This window comes from Jaculus jaculus, chromosome 13, assembly GCF_020740685.1.
Source record: "Jaculus jaculus isolate mJacJac1 chromosome 13, mJacJac1.mat.Y.cur, whole genome shotgun sequence".
Classification (NCBI taxonomy): Eukaryota; Metazoa; Chordata; class Mammalia; order Rodentia; family Dipodidae; genus Jaculus; species Jaculus jaculus.
In genome coordinates this window covers 14203184-14224724 of record NC_059114.1, presented here as the reverse complement: position 1 = coordinate 14224724, position 21541 = coordinate 14203184, and the positions used below count along the sequence as shown (strand labels likewise).

At 53.0% G+C, this 21541-nt stretch overlaps 1 protein-coding gene across 2 annotated transcripts; it reads right to left on the bottom strand.

Moving 5' to 3' along the window:
• Window positions 1-366: 366 nt before the first annotated feature.
• Window positions 367-21377, bottom strand: Mvk (mevalonate kinase). Of its 2 annotated transcripts, none has more exons than XM_004664010.2 (11): window positions 21301-21377; window positions 20295-20386; window positions 17941-18088; window positions 14011-14155; window positions 9962-10117; window positions 8876-8979; window positions 8306-8351; window positions 4979-5069; window positions 4551-4667; window positions 1910-2063; window positions 367-977 (listed from the first exon to the last, which is right to left on the bottom strand). In XM_004664010.2, the coding sequence occupies exons 2-11, from the start codon at window positions 20370-20372 to the stop codon at window positions 826-828; spliced, it is 1191 nt and encodes a 396-aa protein (XP_004664067.2). In that variant the 5' UTR covers window positions 20373-20386; window positions 21301-21377; the 3' UTR covers window positions 367-825. The 2 variants fall into 2 exon arrangements, with proteins under 2 accessions (XP_004664067.2, XP_044988988.1); XM_045133053.1 differs by lacking the exon at window positions 21301-21377 and adding an exon at window positions 20815-20834.
• Window positions 21378-21541: the final 164 nt, after the last annotated feature.

The window sequence follows — 21541 nt, the reverse complement described above, 5'->3', positions numbered from 1 at the left end:
AACCTTCAATGAAATCCCACCTTGCTGGGGCCTGGGCAGACTGGCTGCGGGGCCACTTTTCCAGGAGAGTTCGGTAGGCTGGGCCAGTGCCAGGCACATGAAGGAAGGGCGTTCCTTGCCTGGCCCATTAACCTCAGGCAGTAAGGGGTGCCCTGGACGCAGTTTCCAAGACTCCAGAGCTCTTGTGATACTAGGAGCTCAGAGCAGCCAGATGCTGCGCTGGGGACCAAGAGCCAGATGTGTCCCTGTCCCTCTCCAGCAAACGCTACCTGGGGAAAGCCACCTCCTCCCTGAGACATGTACCAGAGAGGAGGACAGACCACTGGAGAAGAGGCGGGGAGGAAACCCACGCAAAAGGCCCAGAGCTTTCCTGTAGTCTCTTTTATTTCCTCTGCCAGCTTTCCTGCAAATCCCTCAAGTGATGACAGGGCAGCCAGCACCACCTTCCTTCGGCCAGTCACGGTCCAGGCAGCCCCTGGGGAGCCATCTCAGGACAAGAGGGCAGGCTGTACACAGGCCACCCCACCCAGCAGCCACAGAGGGCAGATGCACGCACTGGGCACCCCAGGGAGTAGAGTGGGGCCGCAGTCTGACATCTCAGGGAACCCCACCAGGCCCAGCTGCTGGATCAGATCCAGAGAAGGAAGAGCGCAGACGATCCGCCTCAAGGACTGGTGGGTGCAACCAGCAGGAAGAGTATTTCAGAGGGCTGGGGCCTGCTGAGGTCAGAAGCGGGAGACTGCTGGCCAGCACAGAGGGCAACCCCAATGTCCAGAATTCTCCAGGGAGAGGCTTCCCGGTGGCGTGCCAGTGTCGTGGGTCATCTCAGGGGCCTCCAAGGGCCTGTTGGACAGAACTGTCCAGGGAGGCAGCCGAGTGGACGGAGACTCCAGGTGCCCCGATGCTGGTTTCCCAACAGTCAAACCCGCAGTCGATCAGGGCCTGTTTGGCAGCCTCCACTTTGGCCTGCTCCAGACCTGGGGAGGGGGAGCAGTTAGTCCTGACAGCCATGGCTTGGGGAGAGGCCTAGTGCCCAGGCCCTCCTGCCAAGCATCCTGGCTATGGCCTGCCCACCCCTATGCCAACAGACCCTGGGTGGCTCCAGTCTCACTGAAGGCCCCATCAGGCACCGGGACCTGGAGCCCGGCCACGTGGCTTCAGACAAGCGACCTCCCCCTCTGGACCTCGGTGTGTCCATCTGCGAGTGGGGCTGACAAAGCCATCCCCTGCAGAGCTACAGGGAGCCTGAGCTGGCTGGGATGGTGGAGTGCCCTGCCAGGGCCTGGTATACTGGGCATGCCCTCCGCGTCAGCATATGTCCTGCGCCAGGAACCACCCATTAGGGCCAGCTGGTGTGAGGATGAGCTGTCTCCTGAGGCTGGAAGCCAACATTCAGGGCAAGAGGACCTTGGGATCCCTGGTGGGCTTGGGGAAGGAGGGATGGACAGAGGAGGAATGTCAGAAGAGTGGGCAGAAGCAGGTGGTAGCAGAATGCCACAGCATGAGTGGCCAGATGTGGCATAGTGAACAGCAAGAGTCCCTTGCATCCTGGACACCAGTGTGGTATAGGAGCCCTAAGCTTGCTCTTCGGTCTTCTTCCCCCAGACACCAACCAGAGCAATGCCTTTATTTCACAGTAGGACCAATCCCACCCCCATGACATGTTGAGTGGGATGGGACCCTATCCTGGTCGTTTCTCGCCCCCTCGGGAAGGTGGAAGGCACCGCCACGGTAGGGTGCCCGCTGCCCTGCCATGACGTGGGGATCTTCAAAAGCACTCCTCCCTTGACTCTTGATAAGCCTGGCGGGCTAGATGCTATCACGCTTGATTCGCACACACACAAAAAGGAAACAAAGGCCTAGAGCCAGGTCTCCTCTCCATTCTCTCGTGTAACCTCCACCGGAGTACCTGGCCTCAGGAGAGTGATGCCACAGCCGCCGCCTCCTGCGCCGGTAAGCTTGCTGTGCAGTCCGTGCGCAGCCGTGACCTGGCAGAGTTGGTCCAGGGAGGCATGGCCCACGCCAAGCGCGTTCAGGTGGTGGTGGTTCATGTCGATCAGCTCCTGGGGGAGGGGCCATCTGTCTCCAGCTGGCCTACCTGACACCCAGGCACCCTGCCCCACCCAACACCTCCAGGTCCACCTGGCAGCTGCTGACTCTTTTTGTCCCACTTCCTGTGGGACTTTCTCTTGGGGCTTAGACAGATGGAATTGAGTTCATCCTCCTGCCAGTGTGTCCACAGTTAATTCTGGACCTTGAGATTACTAAGGAGGTGTATGTGCAACCCAGGCTGGTAAAGCAAGGGCCGTCCCGGGGGTACTCCAACCTATTTCCACTGAAGTTGCTGAAATGAGTTAAGCTTCAGACACAGGCCGCCAACACTGTCCACCTACCATGTGGCCAGTGATGTATTCCCTGGTGCGTCGTTTCAAGCACAAGATTGGGCTGTCCCTCAAGCCATTCCCACGTCTCCTCAGTTAGGAGACAATGAATCCTTTCTGCTAACGTCTGGCGGGGACAGGTTTCTGTCATTTGTGAGAGAAACAAAACCCTCCAAATGCTATGCCACGCTGCTGCTGCCTCGGGCACTGATTTTCAGAGTAAGAACTAGGTTGTAGCTCCAACAAGGTCATGAGGGAGGGAACTGCTAAATATTTGCCTATAGTTCTTCAATTATGTGTAATGAAATTCCTGCTTGCCAAGGACCAACAAGACATGCGTGGATGAAATGCTAAAAGCAGGCCTGTGTGTCTTCTATTCACCGACACACTGCATGCCGGGCACTGGGCAGACGCTGGGCCCTGGGACGAGCGCCCCGCAAGGACTTGCTCTCTGGTAGGCCTGGGTTTCAGGCTCAGCTGGGCACCCTCTAGGTCTGCGTCTTTGGGTGGGGTGCTCGGCTGGAGTTCTGCCCCCTTGGGAACGGACTGTAAAAGCGTCTGCCTGTCTCAGAGCCATGACCATGCTCCCACCATCATCCCATTTTACCAGGGGGGTTAAGTGAGCATGGGGGAACAGTGACTGCCTACAGTTATCTAGCTCGTAAGGTCTGAGGCAATGCCGGATACGGCTCTGCGCTGTCAACCCTGCCTGTGAGAACTGGCCCCCCAACCTCCAGCACTCCTGCCATCTTCTCTTCCTGGGGAGCCAGCGTGCCCGGCAGCATAGGCTCTCTTCTGGACCCGGGATGCCTGCGTGACCGGGAGTCGCTTATCACCAAGGCCTATCTCTGCTTAGGGCCACCACCAGGTGCTCCTGCCTAGAGCTGGTCCTCCCCTCATCCAGCGCCACACCCCAGCCCTTCTGACAAATGGGCAGGATGGCACCGTGGCAGCCCTGGGTGCCTCCCACCAGCCTGGCGGGCTGCTGGCGAGGGAAGACTCCTGGGAGCCTCTGCACGCGCCTGAGCGCCAGGTGTCAGGCGGCCGAGGCAGGTTCCAGACACCTGTCACATTCTGATCCAAAATCTGTCAAGGATCAGGTGACAGCCTGTGACATGGGAGAACAGCTCGCTGGTTCGAGCGCAAAGCTGTCCAAGAGTGGAGCGGTGTGTTTCAGTGGCTGCCGCAGCCAAAAATATCCGTGCTATATAATCAACGCTCCGTTCCCTGGCATTCGCCGGCGCTCCACAGGGGCGGATGTGAGCCGCGCTCTATCATTATTAATTTCCTGCTCAGGGGGCCTTGCGTTCCTCCTTTCCACGCGGAAGGAGCAGAGAGCGGGGGTGGGTGGGGGGATGGGGGTGGACACTTAGGGCATGAGGACAGGGGTGGAAGAAGTTCCCCAGGAACTGCAGCCAGCACACAGTAGGTGTTCATTAGAGACCTGCTGAGTGGAGGAATATTCAAACTAGTTTGGCCCCTGCTCTGCGGCTCAGGAGCTGGGTAACACAGGAGGTGGGCCCTGAGGGGGCGGGGGCGGGGCACTGGCTGCAGCAGCCAATGGGGTAGTGCTGAGGGCCATCCTGAGGAAGAACACAGGTCCTCTGGAGCGGGCCCATCTGCACCTCCAGGTAACAGGCAAAGATACCCAGTCCTGCCAGCCAGGGGCTGTGGGTCCCCTCATGCTTCAAGGGAGACCAGATGGCTTTTAACTGTCAGTGCAACCACCAGGCTAGAACCTGAGTGGGAGCCAGGCACTGTGCGGGTGTGCCACCCAGGGAACCTTGGAGCAAGCTCACGACATTCCAGACACTCCAGCGAGGTCACCAGGGGGTGGCATGGGTGGTGACAAGGCTGCAGGAGGCCAGGACAGCTTTAGAGCACGTGTGACCTGACACGGTGGGGAGCTGACCTGCCAGGACTCTCGTGAGCCCTGGTATGCATGCCCGGTGGGCTGCTGTTCCTCGACTCCGTGACCCAAACCTGCCTGCAGGGCCTCCAGCATGCTGTAGGGGTGACACACAGACGTGTGCCCCGAGCCCGCAGCGAGTGAGTGTTGGTCAGGGACAGGGCCTGGCTTGCTTCTGGGAGACTGAGTGGTCAGTGGGGGAGGCGCTGCTCTGGACGGTAGTGGACAGAGAGCTGGTCTCTGTGGCCGGGCGGGCTTACTTCCAGCAGCAGGTACTGCTCCGGGGCAGGTGCCGTCGACATCTCTCTCAGCACACGCTCGCACTCCAGGGATATGGCGTCTATTGAGGTCAGGAGCGGGGCTACGATCTCAGGGAACTGCAGGGGAGGAAGGCAGGTAGGTTTGTGAGGTCCAGGGACATGGGTGGACAGGCCCTGTGCCAGCAGTGAGGAGCCACCCATCTCCATCCCCAGGGGAATTCCCTCTCCATCCGGCCTGGCGTTGGCCCTGCCATGGACAGGAGGATTCTCAGCACAAGGCCAGTGTGACCAGTGAACCAGGGCAGCGTTTCAGGAATCCATGTCGTGCTTCCGGCCAGGGTGTGGGCATTTTGGAAATGCCTTTCCTACCCCAACTGCCACTTAGGTACCCGCAGCACCTTCTGTCCCCAAACTTGCCCACAAAGCACCTTCAGCAGTCTGCTCCGGACACCAGCCACCAAGGCCTTGGTGCTTCGTGGGACCCTGGTGTTGGTCAGCAAGATCTGGAGAGCTGGGGTCCTGTGGAAGAAGGGGCAGGATGAGGCCAGAGGAGGAAACAAAGGTCCAGGAAGGGGAGTACAAGGTAGGAAAGCCAGCTCAGCCTGGGGACAGGACAGGGAGGAGGAGGGAGGTCCTTGAAGCCTTCCCTACTGTGAGGTGTAAGTCAAGAACTAAGGAAGGGTGAAAGCATGGAGGAAAGACTGTGTCAAGCCTGGAGGTGGTAAGAACTCCTCACTGAGTTACAAGTTCAAACTGGCCAGAGCAGAGTGCAGGGAGGGCCCCAGATTTCAGTCATTCAGGCCCCTCAGGGGGCTGGAGAATTAAGATAGCAAAAGCCAAGGGACCTTGGAGGAGGTGGGGGGGCACTGTGCACAAGGTTCTGTCTAGGGTGTGGAGAGGGAGACGCTGGACCGGCCAGTCCAGGTGCAGAAGCATCGTCAGAGATGCTGGATGCAAAGCGGCTTCGGGGATTCTGGAACATCTGTGAGGGCATTGTGGCTGAATGTGCTGATCCAAAAAATCTGAAATGCTCCAAAATCCTAGGGTTTTTTGTTTGTTTGTTTGTTTTTTGAGGTAGGGTCTTGCTCTAGCCCAGGCGGACCTGGAATTCACTCTGTGTTCTCAAGGTGGCCTTGAACTCATGGTGATTCTCCTACCTCTGCCTCCCGAGTGTTGAGATTAAAGGCATGCGCCACCACACCAGGCCCAAACCCTTGTTTTTGTTTTTGTTTTAGCTTCGTGTTTGCTTTGGGATTTCTGGGTCAGGGTGGCTCCCCAGTAGCGTAATTGTGGACAGTTTCTACAGGAGAGTCTACAGAGAGGTGGCTTGGTCTACCAAGGAGGCCAGCCCTCAGCACGCCCACCTCCAAGGTGCTTACCTCAGCACTCTAGGCATGGGGAACCCAGCTGTGGTCACAGGGAGTCAAATGGCCCCTGGCTGTCACAGTGAAAGGAGCAGACTAAGACACAATCCCAGTTGTCCTTGTGCTGAGCTGTCTTTGGGGGGATGCCACCCACCTTGACTTGCAGAGCCGAGGAGGCCAGGCTGGAAGGTGGAGAACCTGGGTGTACTCTGGCCACACTGGCCAGAGACCCGTGGGGCCCTAACACCCTTGCTGACGCTGTCGTCACACCCGACAGGACTGGGAGAGGCCACAAGGGACCTGCTTTGTCCCCCACCTTTGCCCCATAAGCCCATGAAATTAGTATCGATTCTCAGCCTGAAGGCAGGCGCTCGTCTTTTTTTTTTTTTTTTTCAAACTTTACAAAGATAAACATTCTATTTGGCTTTTCTCTTCCCTTTCAAGGCAGGCCACTGTTCAAAAGGGCAAACATTCTGGGAGGCCACATCTCCATCCTCTTCACAAACAATGTGCCTTTTATAGAGTGGCACCACACAGTTGTTTGTTTGGGGGGGGGGTAAAGGTCTCCTCTAAGCCATCCATAGGATGAAGGGCCCCCCCGAGCTCTGTGGCCAGCCTGCCATCTGCTCACTGTAGCGCCCGCAGCAAGTGGCAAAGGCTGGCCCTCGCTGCCGCGCCTGGAGGGGGGTGGGAGCTTGGGCGTCACGTCTTGATCTCTGAGACTCATCCTCTGCTGCTGGGCCTGCTATCAGTTCCACAGAACCTGGGGCTCTGAGACACCCAGTCTACCCTTGGGGCTCTGCCTTGGAAGTGCTGTGTGATCTGGGCCTGACCTCACCTCACGCCATCTCCTCCCAGCCCAGCACCCTCCACTCAAACTCTGGCCTCCCAACTGCCGTTCCATACACCAGCACTGCCCCACCCAGGGGCCTCTGCACTTGCATCCACCCCGCCAGGAGCCTGCCCTCAGACCCACAGCGACAAGAGCAGCTCCTCCATCCATTTAGACCTCTGCTATAAGGTGACCTCAGCAGAGGCCCCCACAGCAACTCACCCAATCAACTCCTTCCCCTGCTTCCAGCTCCTCACCCTGCTGTCCCCTAAAGGCGCCTGTGGCTTTGTTCCCCACTGAGATGCCCACAGTAGGTGCTCAGTCACCAGTAACTGTGCAGCACATAAACTGTCAGACAAACGCTAAGTGTGATTCGGCAGCGACTGGCAGCTCCCCCTGCCTCCAGTGCTCATCTCCTGACACCCCAGGACAGAGGCTTCTGTTGGCTGAGTCTGATCTGGGGCTCGGGACACACAGGTGCGTGCGCTGCCCCGCCTCCTTGAGCACACCCAACCTGAAGCTTGAATGACAGCACTGCTGTCCTCCACAGAACCTGTTGGTGCCCGGTCTCTGATCACAACTGTGCCTTCTCCAACGGACGGACGGCAGGCTTCTGGGGGCAGGCCAGGGTTTGGGTGTTTGGGACCTCCCCTCTCTCCTGTCCCTGCTCCCGTGGCCCCAGCACAGGGGCCGAGGCCAACTTCCTCTGGGCCTGAGGCGCCGTGGTCCCGCATTCTCACGAGCAGGCAGAGGAAGCAGCAACGCTGGCCTCTGGGCACTGAGCCAGGACAGCCCCCACCACAAGGCAGGCCCCAGCCCCACAAGCATGGAGAGAGCCCGGCTGGCGATCCCCTGACGCTGAGCTGTGGAGGGGCAGTTTAGTTCCCAGAGGCCGCAGCTGGGAGAGGAAGACCTCACAGCAGGGGTACCATGAGCCAGGAATGGAATGAGGGGGGCCCCCCCACCCCCATGAAGACAGCAGGAAGTGCAGAAGGCAATAGAGTGCTCGGGCCCGCCTGACACACCAACCACCATGCACCCTGAAACTACACCTACCTCCTGCTTGCCGTGACGAAACCCCCGTCATGCTTGGGCTCCAGTGGGTGGGCAGAGCCATGCAAAGCCGACAGACCTGTGCAGCACCCTTTACTCTGAGCCTCCCACTGTGTAGCCCTTGGCCCACGTGGCCCCCGCGACAGCCCACTCTGTCCTGTGGTAGCTTCTGTGCCTGTCCCACCTCACTGAGAGCCCTTGGAAGCACCTCTATGCTCCAGGGTGTGTCATCGGGAAAGCACACGTTCACTACAGGGACAGGGAGGGAGCAGCCGGGGCTGTGCGTGAGGACCAGCTGCTCTCGGGAAGGACGGGGGACAGCCACATGATTTGCCCCTCGAATCACAGCTGAGGTGGAGGAGACAATGGCCCACACACTGGGAGGGCCATGGCGGTGGGGGGGGGGAGCACAGGGACACCTGCCCCTTGCAACTTCTCAAAGGCACAAGGTTCTCCCTGGACGCGTGGAGGCGGAGCAGCAGGTCAGGCCACTCTGCCCCATTTACCTCTTCAGGGATGCTATCTTCCCTTGCTGGTAGCGCAGAGCTCCTCCTACAGAGAAGGACAGCAGTCAGCACTGTGGCCACGGAGTCTGGGCTTTGGGGCGGGTCAGTCTGGCCCCATCAGGGACTGGGCTGCACACACCTCTCTGGATATCTAGCTTCAGGGCCTGGGGATGGGGTGGGAAACACCGGGGCCCTCAGCAAGGTTTTGGGACTCTTGGCAGGCCTAGGACTCTGGCCCTCTCAGCCCTCTGGGCTGCCCAGCTTCCCTCCAAGTGGTCACAAGGTGAGGCTGGGGCACAGCATCAGCAGCAAGGCCTGTGGGCAAGCGTCATCTCAGGATAGGAGGCTGCCTGGCTGGCTGGGTGGTGAACTCCATTGGAAGGGATCCCCTCACGCCCCTGGGGAACCTGAGGCTGGTCCCTCCCCAGAGTGAATTACAAGGTGAGAGGCAGAGCCCACAGATCATTCCCATCCCCCAACAGGAGTGCTCATCTCAAGCCAACAGAGCCAGGATGCTTAATAACGTACTGAGACCATGAAAAAGAACAAAAATGGAGAGCGTACACCTACCCCAGGTGCTGACGGCATTGTCCACGCCTGAGGGGTTCCCGTGGATCACCCTCTCACCTTGGAAGGCCCACTTGTTAATTGATTGCAGATCCTCCTCAGGCCACCTGAATACAGGGGAACATCTTAACTGTGGTGGTGGGGGGCGTGGGGGGGGGTGGCCAGGAGATGTGTGTGTTTCACATAGTGGGGGGGTGGTCAAGGAGCGCAGGAAGGAAAGCAAACTGCACAGCCCCCTGGGTGGACTCTTGGCTGAAGACAGGATGGAGTCTTCTTTTCCCTTTCCTCCGAAACCCTTGTGGTGCTGCGGAAATCATGGGAACGTTGGCTGCCCCAACCCTCCCCATGCTGTCTCTCTCATCAGCTGAGTGACTCCGGGCCTGTTGCCTGACCTTACTGCAGCCCACTTCCTTCAGTGGTGGGATGGTTAATCCCACTCTTCTTGGGGGTGAGGGGCCTGTGTGGCAAGGGGTTCGGGCCCTGCTGAGCCAGGCTGGGAAGCTTGAGTGGTGGTGGGACTGACTGCTTCCTGTGGCCTCGTGAATAGGACCTGAAGTCCACGCATGACAACCGGTGTGACTGGAGATGTGGCTCCGGAGTACAGCGCTCACCCCGGCGTAAGGACACAGAAATGAAAGGTAAAGAGCGAGCCAGGTGCAGAGGCTCACGCGTGTCGTCCTCGTGCGTGGGAGGCTGAGGCAGCAGGGTCAAGACTTCAAGGCCACCCTCAGCTACAAGCCACTGTCTCTCAAAACAAATGAAAACAACCACTGTGAAGAACCCAACTCCAGTGCCCTCGATGCCCGGCACTGGATCTCCCCAAAGCATTAGAGGCGTCCACTGTGGGACGCAACTGTCACCCCAACACTTAGGAGGCCAAGGAGGGAGGATTGTAAATCCAAACTTGGTTACATAATAGGATCTTACCTTAAAAGAAAAGAAAATCCTACAGGGAAGGGGAAACTGAGGCTGGGATAAGTAAAACAATGTCCCAAGATCACTGTGTTACTCGGTGCTACTTTGGAAAACTCATCTACTGGCTCGGAGTCCAAGCTCTGCCCTACTAAGCGTGGGGCGAGGACTGATTACCTGCTGGTGCCGTCCCTGTCCTTCAGTGGGTTGGTGATCTCCTCACATATGGTCAGGAAGGCAGCTGCCAAACACACCGAGTAGGCGGCACTGGAGCCCAAGCCTGCCCCAGGGGGTAGCTCCGACCACAGCACGACGTCTAGGCTGGGCAGGGTCCTGAAACACACAGGATGCACAGCAGGACTTCCTCAAAGGTGCTGAGAGGACGTGAATCCCAGCATGGGGGAGGCAGAGGTGGGAGGATCACCCTGAGATTACACAGTGAAGTCCAGGTCAGCCTGGACTAGAACGAAAATCTCTCAAAAAAACAACAACAACAGAAAGGCGTTGGGATGCCAATGTGAACCCAGGGCCAGGACATTGGGTGGGCTTGACTGTGAGCATCTGGCTCAGTCACTCTGGGACTCAGGGAGATTTTCTGACCCCCAAATCAAATAGCACTTCCTGGTGTGTGCTTCAGATCACCTAAAAGGTCAGTCATGCCACCATACGTGCACTTCATTCAAGTGTGACATGTCAAATTTAGGTTTGGGGTTGGGCGTGGTGGCACACACCTTTAATCCCAGCACTTGGGAGGCAGAGGTAGGAGGATTGCTGTGAGTTTGAGGCCAGCCTGGGACAATATAGTAAATTCCAGGTCAGCCAGGGCTACAGCGAGACGCTACCTTGAAACTACCTCCCTCCTCACCCCTCTCCCCCTGAAAGAGCATGAAGGGCTGTCCACGCTCTGCACAGAACTTAACTCTGAGGATTCTGTGCCATGGCAGGTACTGGTGGGATCCATTTCTATATACACTTTCAGTCTCTCTTATTGTTTCTTGAGGACATTAATACATTACTAATTAACCTACTTTTTGGATTTTTTTGTTAATTTTTTTTGTTGTTTATTTGAGAGAGAGAGGGAGAGGCAGATAGAGAGAAAGAGAGAATGGGTATGCCAGAGTCTCTAGCCACTGCAAACGAACTCCAGACGCATGTGCCCCCTTGTGCATCTGGCTTGTGTGGGTCCTGGATAATAGAACCAGGGTCCTTAGGCTTCGCAGGCAAATACTTTAACCACTAAGCCATTTCCCCAGCCCTACTCTTTGTTTTTTTGAGACCAAGATCTCACACTATAACCCAGACTGGCCTTGAACTCACAGCAATCCTCCTGCTTCAGCCTCCTGAGTGCTAGGAGAAGAAGCGTAAGCCACCAACCAGCTCTGGGGAAATGATTAAGGAGGAGGACAGCTAACATTGGTCAAGCTACGTGCCAAGCTCTGGGCTAGGAGTGTGAGACAGATTTAGACGTCACAACAACCCAGTGAACTTGGTGCTACACCATAACCATTTTACAGATGGGAAAGTTGAGGCTCAGAGAGGGCAAGTAGCCGGGGTTTTAGCAACACGAGCTGTCTCTGCAGCTCATGCTGGAGCTCTGGGTGATGCTGCCTGAATAGTGCCGCGTTCCACCACGGGCACTGGACCCCGGGAAACAGGTGCAGTCTTCACTCTGTTGGCCATAGCATCCTTTCAGCAGTGAGATTAGGCATGCTGGTGCCTCTCCAGCCATGCCATGGAGAAGTAGCCCTAGAAGCCAAGAACGCAGCTTGGGAAGCTAGAGAGGATGCTCAGTGGTTAAGGCACTTGCCTGCAAAGCCCAAGGATCCAGGTTTAATTCCCCAGTACCTACTTAAAGCCAGATACACAAAGTAGCACAAGCATCTGGAGTTTGCTTGCAGTGGCTAGAGGCCCTGGCATGCCAATTCTCTCTCTGTGCCTCTCTCTCCTCAAATAAATAAATAAACAAAATAATTTTATGTTTCTTTTTTTTAAAAAAACTATTTTATTTAAGACAGTCTCAAAATAGGTGCGCCAAGGCCCCTAGTCACTGCAAACGAACTCCAGATGCATGCGCCACCATGTGCATCTGGCTTATGTGGGCCCTTGGCCATGGAACCTGGGTTCTTTGTACATGCAGGCAAGTACCTGAACAGTTAAGCCATCTCTCTGGCCCAAATAAAAAAAAAATTTTTTTTGGAATTATTTTGGGGGGAGAGGGCTTCAAGGCCGCTCTCACTCTAGCTCAGGCTGCCCTGGAATTCACTATGTCGTCTCAGGGTGGCCTCGATCTCACAGTGATCCTCCTACCTCTGCCTCTGGAGGGCTGGAATTAAAGGTGTGCACCACCACACTGGCTAAGATTTATTTTTATTTATTGGAGACACAGAGAGAGAGAGAGAGGGAGGAAGGGAGAGGGAGAGAGAGAAAGAATGGGCACACCAGGGCCTCTAGCCACTGCAAACTCCAGACATATATGCCAGTATGTGCATCTGGCTTACGTGGGACCTGGAGAATTGAACCTGGGTCCTTAGGCTTCACAGGCATGTGTCTTAACCACCAAGCCTTATCTCCAGCCCAGGAATTTTTTTTTTTCATGAGAGAGAAAATATTCACGCTAGGGCCTCTAGCCACTGCAATCAAACTCCAGATGTGTGTGCCACCACGTGCATATGTGCAACATTGTGCGCTTGCGTCACCTTGTGCGTCTGGCTTAAGTAGGACCTGGAGAGTGGAACACAGGTCTTGAGGCTTTGCAGGTAAGTGCCTTAACTGCTAAGCCATCTCTCCAGCCCTCTTAAATATATAAAGTGCTTGCTTGCAAAGCCTTAGGAGCCAAGTTTCATTCTCCAGTACCCACGTAAAGCCAGATGCACATGGTGGTGTATGTATCTGGAGTTCATTTGCAGAGGCTAGAGGCCCTGGCATGCCTATTCTCTCTACCTGCCTCTCTCTCTTACACACACACTCAAATAAATAAATAATTTTTTATATTTCTTTCTTTTTTTCTAGGTAGGGTCTCGCTCTACCCCAGAATGACTTGCAACTCACTATGTAGTCTCAGGATGGCCTTGAACTCGTGGCGATCCTCTTACCTCTGCCTCCCAAGTGCTGGGATTAAAGGCGTGCACCACCACACCAGCTTTATGTTTGAAGTTTTAAATAGCAGTATTTTAGCCTTAGGGGTATAACGTCTGCTGGTATGTGGCTAAATGTATATACTATGCTCACCAATCTGCCCAGTAAGTACTTCTCTTAATGTTCACACCCATCTATTAATGTACTCTCACTTTTGGTTAGAGAAGCTTCTCTTTCAGATGGCAGTGACCTTGGGATGGCTCAGAAGGCACCATGGCGCTGAGAAGAAGTGACAGAGGAATGCTCAGCACTAAAATATCTCTATCACACTTTCCAAGGCTCAGGGTCCATTAAGGAAGAGGTGGCAGAAAGAATGTAAGAGCCAAAGAAAGGGTAGGAGTCCTTATAACATGTTCCCCCAGGATATCCTATGACCTTGCAGTGCCTAACACTACCTACATAAGACCATCGTAATAGGAAGAAAATATCATGACATCAAAATAAAAGAGACTGATTGAGGGGGGGAGGGGATATGATGGAGAGTGGAGTTTCAAAGGGGAAAGTGGGATATTGGTTACAACTATGGAAGTTGTCAACAAAAAATATTAAACTGAAATTTAAAAAATAAATAAAAATACTTTATTTGGAAAAGAGAGAATGGGCACACCAGAGCCTCTTAGCTGCTGCAACCAGACTCCAGACACATGCTCCACTGTGTACATCTGGCTTACATGAATCCTGAGGAATTGAATCTGAGTCCTTAGGCTTTGCAGTCAAGTACCTCAGCCACTAAGCCATTTTTACAGCTGGAATAAAATATTTTTTAGAAAAGAATGGAGCATGGCTTTGGCCCTACCAAACTGAAGCAACAGAGGCGGTGCAGGTCAGCATGCCTGTGTCCACCAAGGGCGAGCAGGGTTATGTCCCGGCTCACCCTCCTGACTGGCTGAGTGGCTTCTGGTGTCTACTTCCTGAGCCCCTCTTCCCCAGGTGCCCGGCATGGAGCTTGCCAGGAGCACAGTGTGGGCAGCCCATGGCTGCTGTTTCCAGAGGCTGAGGAGACACAAGGACCCTCTAGCAGCAATGACACCCTGAAACTCTTTCCGCTTCCCAGGAGGCTTGACAGAGACTCCCGCAGGCCGGGCACGCACCTCTGCTTCCGGCAGATGCCCAGATACAAGTACAGGAAGGCCATCACAGCCAGGCGCCTGGTGGCCGCACAGTCCTCGGGCACGTTGGCTGCCTCCTTCATCTTCTCCAGCTGCTCGGGGATGGGTGCTGTCACATCGCCTTGCTCTGTCACGTGGGCAAACAATCAAACATCGTGGGTGAGATGGCCTCAGGGATAAGCTGCAGAGTCCATAAAATCTAGGAAGTCATTGGGCAAGTTTGCGGGGTGGTCATGTGGTCCGAACCCCGCAGCAGGGTCTGTCGTTCAATCTGAGATTTAGGGGACATGCAGATGTGGCTATGAGCCAAGTGACCTTCTGTCCTTGGTAAAATAGGGATAGCCAGAGTACCTCTTCACAGGGTCATGAAGATAAAGACGTGTAAGTCTCTTAGGGCGGTTCCTGGCATACGATAAGTGCACAATTAATAGCTCACACACATGCCAAGTGCAAAAGCCTGGGCCTTAATTTCCATTAAAAACAAACAACGAAACAAATGAAAGGTAGTATCAGGGCCAGAGAGGTGGCTCAGTAGTTAAAGATGTCTGCTTGCAAAGGCTGGGTTCAATTCCCCAGGACTCACACATAAAACCAAATGCACAAAGTGGCTCATGTGCCTGTGGGTTGTTAGCAGCAGCAGGAGGCCTGGAGCGCCCATTCTCATTCTCTCTCCCTTTCTCAATTATATATATATACACATATACATATACATTTTTTAACTATATATATGTAAATATTTAAAGGCAGTATTTAGTTAGTCCCTAGATATTTCCTCCCCCCTCCAAAAAAAGAGCTGAGGATATTGCTCAGTGGTAACGCAGTTGCCTCGAATGTGTGAGGTCCTGAGTTCCAAATCTTAACATCCCAACAAAAACAATAACAAGGGCTAGAAAGACGGCTCAGCAATCAAAGCACTTGTCTGCAAAGCTTAAGGACCAGGTTTGATTCCCCAATACCCATGTAAGCCAGACGCACAGGGTGGAGCATGCATCTGGAGTTTGTTTGCAGTGGCTGAAGGCCCTGATGTGTCCATTGTCTCTCTCTCATCTCCCTCAAATAAATTCAAAAAAAAGAAAAAAAAAATTGAAAAAACAGTGAGACACAAAGACAGAGATAATTATCAAGAACAGAAACCTAAGTCAGGTGCATGGTGGCGCACGCCTTTAATCCCAGCACTCGGGAGGCAGAGGTAGGAGGGTCACCGAGAGTTTGAGGGCACCTGGAGACTACATAGTGAATTCTAGGTCAGCCTGGGCTAGTGTGAGACTCTACCTCAAAAAAAACAAAATAAAAAGAACAGAAAGCCGGGCGTGGTGGTGCGCGCCTTTAATCCCAGCACTCGGGAGGCAGAGGTAGGAGGATCGCCATGAGTTCGAGGCCACCCTGAGACTACAGAGTTAATTCCAGGTCAGCCTGGACCAGAGTGAGATCCTACCTCAAAAACCAAAAAAAAAAAAAAAAAAAAAAAAGAACAGAAACTCAAATAAAAACTGTGAATGTTGCTTAGGTCGGAAGGAAAGGCAAAGTAGCAGGTTTTTCCCAGTGACACATAGAAGCCTGGGCCACCTTTCCTGACATCAAGGAGGTCAAGCAAGTCCGACCACCTCACCTTTAGAAATCACTCCTGGGCTCGGGTCCAGTCTTGCAGGGGCTGTAAGGTTGGGTGTGGCATTTGGGAAACTTCAGGGCGTCTGGCTGGGGCTCAGTACATGTGTGCTGAATGCATTCACATTAATCCAAGCCAGAGGAGCACTGGGTTACAGAGAGCCCAACACCACAGAGCTCCATGATGGAGAGGGACCGATGTCTGCATCCTTTCTGTACATCTGAGTGTGGTCATGGATACTTGACCTCTAAGCCTCAACTGTCACACACATGCGTAAACTACTCACTCCTGGGAAAGCCAGAGACCTCTAAGAGTGCGGGCATGTAAGATCATATGCACTATAGCCATTCACTGCAGCTGTCACTATGTGCTGAGAGCATCAGGCATTAATGGAGGCCAGCAGAGCCCTGCTAATTGGCAGCAATCTGTCTCTAAGACTCCTTAGTCTCCTCTGTGAAGCCGACCAACAAGTGCCAACCCCTATATTGGTCCTGATATCACAATCTTGATACCTACCCCCCATCCTGCTGGGTTCCCACAGCAAACCTCAGCCAGAGCCCACACCTTTGCCCCGAGGCCTTGTCGGCAGGCTGGTAAGCTCCGCCAGCGTCTGGCAGCTGCCACCCAGTCTGGCTGCAATTGTGTTTTTGGTTTGCTGTCTGTTCCCTGAGGTGAACAGACATGTGTTTTGCATTTCTCCAGGAAAAAAGTTTCCCATGACACCATGGGCTGGGGTCTCAGATTAAATAAAAAGGAGGAAGTCCGGGTGTGGTGGTGCGCGCCTTTAAACCAGCACTCGAGAGGCAGAGGTAGAGGATTGCTGTAAGTTCGAGGCCACCCTGAGACTACATAGTGAATTCCAGGTCAGCCTGGGCTAAGGTGAGACCCTACCTCGAAAAACCAAAAAAAAAAAAAAAAAAAAAAAAGGAGGGAGGGCGGCTGGAGAGATGGCTCTGCAGTTAAGGTGCTTGCTTGCAAAACCTGATGGTCTGAGTTCAATTCCCCAGTACACACGAAAAGCCAGGTACACAAAGCAGCATTTGTGTTTGGAGTTCATTTGCAGGGGCAGGAGGCCCTGGCACACACATTCTCATTCTCTGTCCCCCTCCCTCCCTGCTAATAACTCATTATTTTTTTTTTAAAAGGAAGAAAGGCAGGGTGTGGTGCCCATCTTTAATCCCAGCACTCAGGAGGCAGAGGTAGGAGAATCACTGTGAGTTCGAGGCCACCCTGAGACTACACAGTGAATTCCAGGTCAGCCTGGGCTAGAGCGAGACCCTACCTTGAAAAAACAAAAAATAAAGTAAAATTATAAAGCAAAAAGAGGAGGAAGGCGGCATGGTGGCGCATACCTTTAATCCCAACACTCAGGAGTCAGACGTAGGAGAATCACCGTAAATTCAGGGCCACCCTGAGACTACCTTGAAAAAAGAAAAATGAGCACCAGAATTATATACAGTCTCTGCCTCCGAACTGCAGGTGCAGGGTTGGGGCTTTAGTGCAGTGGATGGGCGCTTGCCTAGCAAGCGCAAGGCCCTGGGTTCGGTCCTCAGCACCGAAAAAAAAAAAAAAAAAAAAAAAAAAGACAGAATCACAAAAAGACCAAAAAAAAACCCACAAGGGAATTAACTGCAGATGCAGTAAGACCACCATGCCTTCCTCCCCATCATGTGCCCCTTCAGACTGAAGACGGAAAGAAACACTTCCTCCCTTTGTCAGGTAGTTTGTCACAGCAACAAAATACAATACTGTCAACCAACCATGGCCCTGATTGATCTGTACACAGCAGTCTACAAAGAGCTAGGGCACAGTTTTGTACAGTTAAAATATATTAAAACAAGCTGAGCGTAGTGGTGCACACCTTTAATCCCAGCACTTGGGAGGCAGAGGTAGGAGGATCACTGTGAGTTCAAGGACACCCTGAGACTACAGAGTGAATTCCAGGTCAGCCTGGGCTACAGGGAGACCCTACCTCAGAAAACCAAAAATACCCCAGCACTCGGGAGGCAGAGGTAGGAGGATCACCGTGAGTTCGAGGCCATCCTGAGAATATAGAGTGAATTCCAGGTCAGCCTGGGCTAACATGAGACCCTACCTCAAAAAAACTAAATAAGTAAATAAATAAAATATATTAAAACAGAATATGAAATGAGTGAGCCTAAGCGTCTGGGGCCAGGACAGAATCCCCTCAGAGCAGCTGACTTCTGGCTTCTTGGAAGCCAGCCTGGAATGACCCAGCTGCCTGCTTCCCCCTCTCTTCAGGGACCAGGCTCTTACCACACCTGGTTCCTCCTCCTTCCACTAACCCAGAAAGCTTGTGTCCAGCAGCTGAAGTTGGGCCACATCCCAGGTCTGCTTAACATCGATGTTTGGCAAGCTGAGGCTCACTTTCCCATCGCTTCGGGGCTGGAGCCGGAGGAATGTTCTCAGGTTTAAGGCCACTGCCAGGGCAACCTGTAGAGTGAAGGGCAAAAGCGGTCAGTCTGAGGGGAAGTGGCATGGACACCATTGTCAGTGGGCTGAGCAGTGGGGGCAAATACTCCCCCACAGGCTGCTCCCACCCACACCGGGGCAAGCACTCTGTTAATCAACCTTGGGCCCACTCTCCCACAGCCTCTACCACTGAATTAGTTATCATCTACTTATATTTGCTTTCCCAAGAAACTTCAGACATTCTCAACCGTCTCCATAACCAGTGCATTTTAAAATGAAATTTAAATTAAAAGCATAAAAAATGGGGGCCAGAAAGATTGCTCAGTGGTTAAAGGCACCTACTTGCAAAGCCTGATAGCCTGGGTTCAATTCCCCAGTACCCACATAAAGCCAGATGCACAAAGTAGTGCGTGCATCTGGAGTTCTATTGCAGTAGCAGGAGGCCCTGGCAGGCCCATTCTCTCCCTCTCTCTCATTGCAAGTAAATACATAAAAATATTAAAAACAGTGCTGGAGCCGGGCATGGTGGCTCATGTCTTTAATCCCAGCACTTGGGAGGCAGAGGTAGGAGGATTGGCATGAGTTCAAGGCCACCCTGAGACTACATAGTGAATTCCAGGTCAGCCTGGAAAAAAAAAAAAAAGTGCCAGGTGTGGTGACTCACACTTGCAAGGCAGAGGTAGGAGGATTGCTGTGAGTTCGAGATCACCCTGAGACTACAGAGTGAATTCTAGGTCAGCCTAGGCTAGAGTGAGACCCTATCTCAAAACAAACAAACAAAAATGTGCTGGAGAGATGGCTTAGTAGTAAAGACCTGCGAAGCCTAAGGACCCCAGTTCAATTCCTCAGAATCCACATAAGCCAAATGCACATGCATCTACAGTTTGTTTGCCATGGCTGGAGGCCCTGGCATAGCCGTTCTCACTCTCTCTTATAACTTAATAGAAATTTTAAAAAATTTAAAAAAACACAAAGAAACAACAGTAGTGCCAGGTGTGGTGGCTCACACTTGTAACCTAACACATGGATGCAGGTTCAAGGCCAGTCTGGTCTACAGAGTGAGCTCCAGGCCAACCAGGGTTACACTGTAAGACGCTGACTCAAAAATAAAATAAAAGAAGGCTGGAGAGATGGCTTAGTGGTTAAGGCACTTGCCGGTGAAGCCTAAGGACCCATGTTTGACTCTTCAGGTACCCCGTAAGCCAGACACAGTGATGCAAGTGTGCAAGGCCACATGTGTACACAAGGGGGCATGTGCATATGGAGTTTTTTCTTTTCTTTCTTTTTTTTTGAGGTAGGGTCTCACTCTAGCCCAGGCTGACGTGGAATTCACTATGGAGTCCCAGGGTGGCCTCGAATTCATGCGGTCCTCCTACCCCTGCCTCCCAAGTGCTGGGATTAAAGGCATGCGCCACCACGACTGGCTAGTGCATCTGGAGTTTGACTGCAGTGGCTGGAAGCCCTGGTGTGCCAATTCTCTCTCACAATCACATTAAAAATAATAATAAATAAAAAATAAAATAAAAAAGAATGAAGAGCTGGGCGCAGTGGTGCACACCTTTAATCCCAGCAGTGGGGAGGCAGAGGCAGGAGGATCACCATGAGTTCAAGGCCACCGTGGGACTACATAGTGAATTCCAGGTCAGCCTGGACTAGAGTGAGACCCTACCTCAAAACACCAAAAAGAAAGAAAAAAACTATAAAAAAGAATGAAGAGATAGGAGTGAGAGAGTTTGAGGGGAAGCAGACTTGGGTTCACTCCTAACTCCAGGGAAGTGTAGGTTATGTGACCAGTTCCCTCCTAAGACTCCGCTTTCATATCTATAAAACAGGAGAATAAAAGGTTGTGCGTTTGGGATAGCTCTAAGTGTTCAGTGAGATAGAGCACATTGCCAACATCTTTGCTACACAGATCATCTTTCCAACTTTAAATACTGGAGTTTCCCAGAGTTCAGTCCTTAAACCTCACTCCTCCCTACCACAGCTCACTTCCTAGATGATTCCATTTTACTTGTAAGGCTTTATATCGGCCCTCTTTTTTTTTTTTTTTTTTTCTTCCTATCTTCCTGGGTGAGGTCAGAGAAGTTCTTCAGTAGCTTAAGATCTGTTTTTTCCCTGCCAGGCTGGAGAAGTCTTCACTGATTTGTTTTTAAGCTGTACCCTAGGGCCCTTTTTAACCTTCTTCAAAACCAGCCTCAGGGAGCAAAGGTACCAACTCCTTTTTTACCTTGCCGTGAACCACAGCGTGTTCTCCATGAAGAATGACTTTCCCAGGAGCAGATATATGCAGGACTTCTGACAACATGATTCTTGGGACTCCTGAAAGGGAAAGTGGGGGGGGGGGGTAGAAGATCCCTAGATATTAGAATCACCAGGAGATCTTGGAGAAAACCACTTTAAGAACATCATCCTTACAACAAAAACAACAACAAAATGTAGCTACCACTCAGCACTTGCTACGTAGCAGGAAGGCAGTGCACAAAGATGGATAACGAAAAACATCTGGGTTCAGATCCCAGCATTTCCACTCCCCAGTGATGCCGTGTTGGTTAAATGGACGATGAATCTTAGTTTTTCGTTGTTTTTTATTCTCAATAGATTATACAGGGACAATACTACAACCCGCTTCAATGGGTTATGAAGCAGCAGTGTCTGGCACACTGTATCCACTCCATCACCCGTAGCAACTTGCTACTGATTCTGTTCTTGACTTTTACTACCATCCACTATTTAAGGTCGAAATTTACATGAGAGCTGGGCGGGAAGCGCAGTAGTACAGTGCTTGCCAAGCCGGAGGAAGGGCCGTGTGTTTGATGGAGCAACGGACTGAAAGGAAGACACTGACCTGAAATCACAGAGAAGAAAGAACTTTCTACTGGACAGTGAGACTGTGTCACAATCACAAACTAAACTTCAGGACACACCTGTTACGCCCCGTTTTTATGCATTTAAAGCAGGAATTTCTGCAAGACAGAGTCCCAGAAACTGGCTTGCTGGGTCTACAGATGTGTGCGGTTTACATTTTTATTGAATGCAAAACAGCAAGGAAGGCTTCACGTAGAGCGTGTGCCTAACACTAAGATCCTCGTTTCTTCGGGGACTGTAGATGTAGGACGCCCACCCTCAAGAATGAACCCTCAGAGTTGAGAAAACTAATCCAAGGAAGTGGGGTGCCCGGCCCGGGGAAAACTAGCGACCTCACGCCACCCCGTCCTGCAAGCCCAGCCTCTCACCTGCCGCCGCCACCGCCCCTCGGCGCCAAAGCTGGAGCGGCTACGGCCCCGCAACGCCTCCATCCCCGAACGCCAGCCCCGCGGGAGGCTGTCCTTCCGGCCAGCCAATCAGAGCGCTCGAGGCGGAATCCCCTTACCGATTGGCTTGAGCCTAAGCCAATAGGTATTGCAGCCAGGCTGTCACGGATCTTCCCGCCCCTTTATTTTCCTGATCCAATGGGAAACAAGGTCCCAGGAGTGT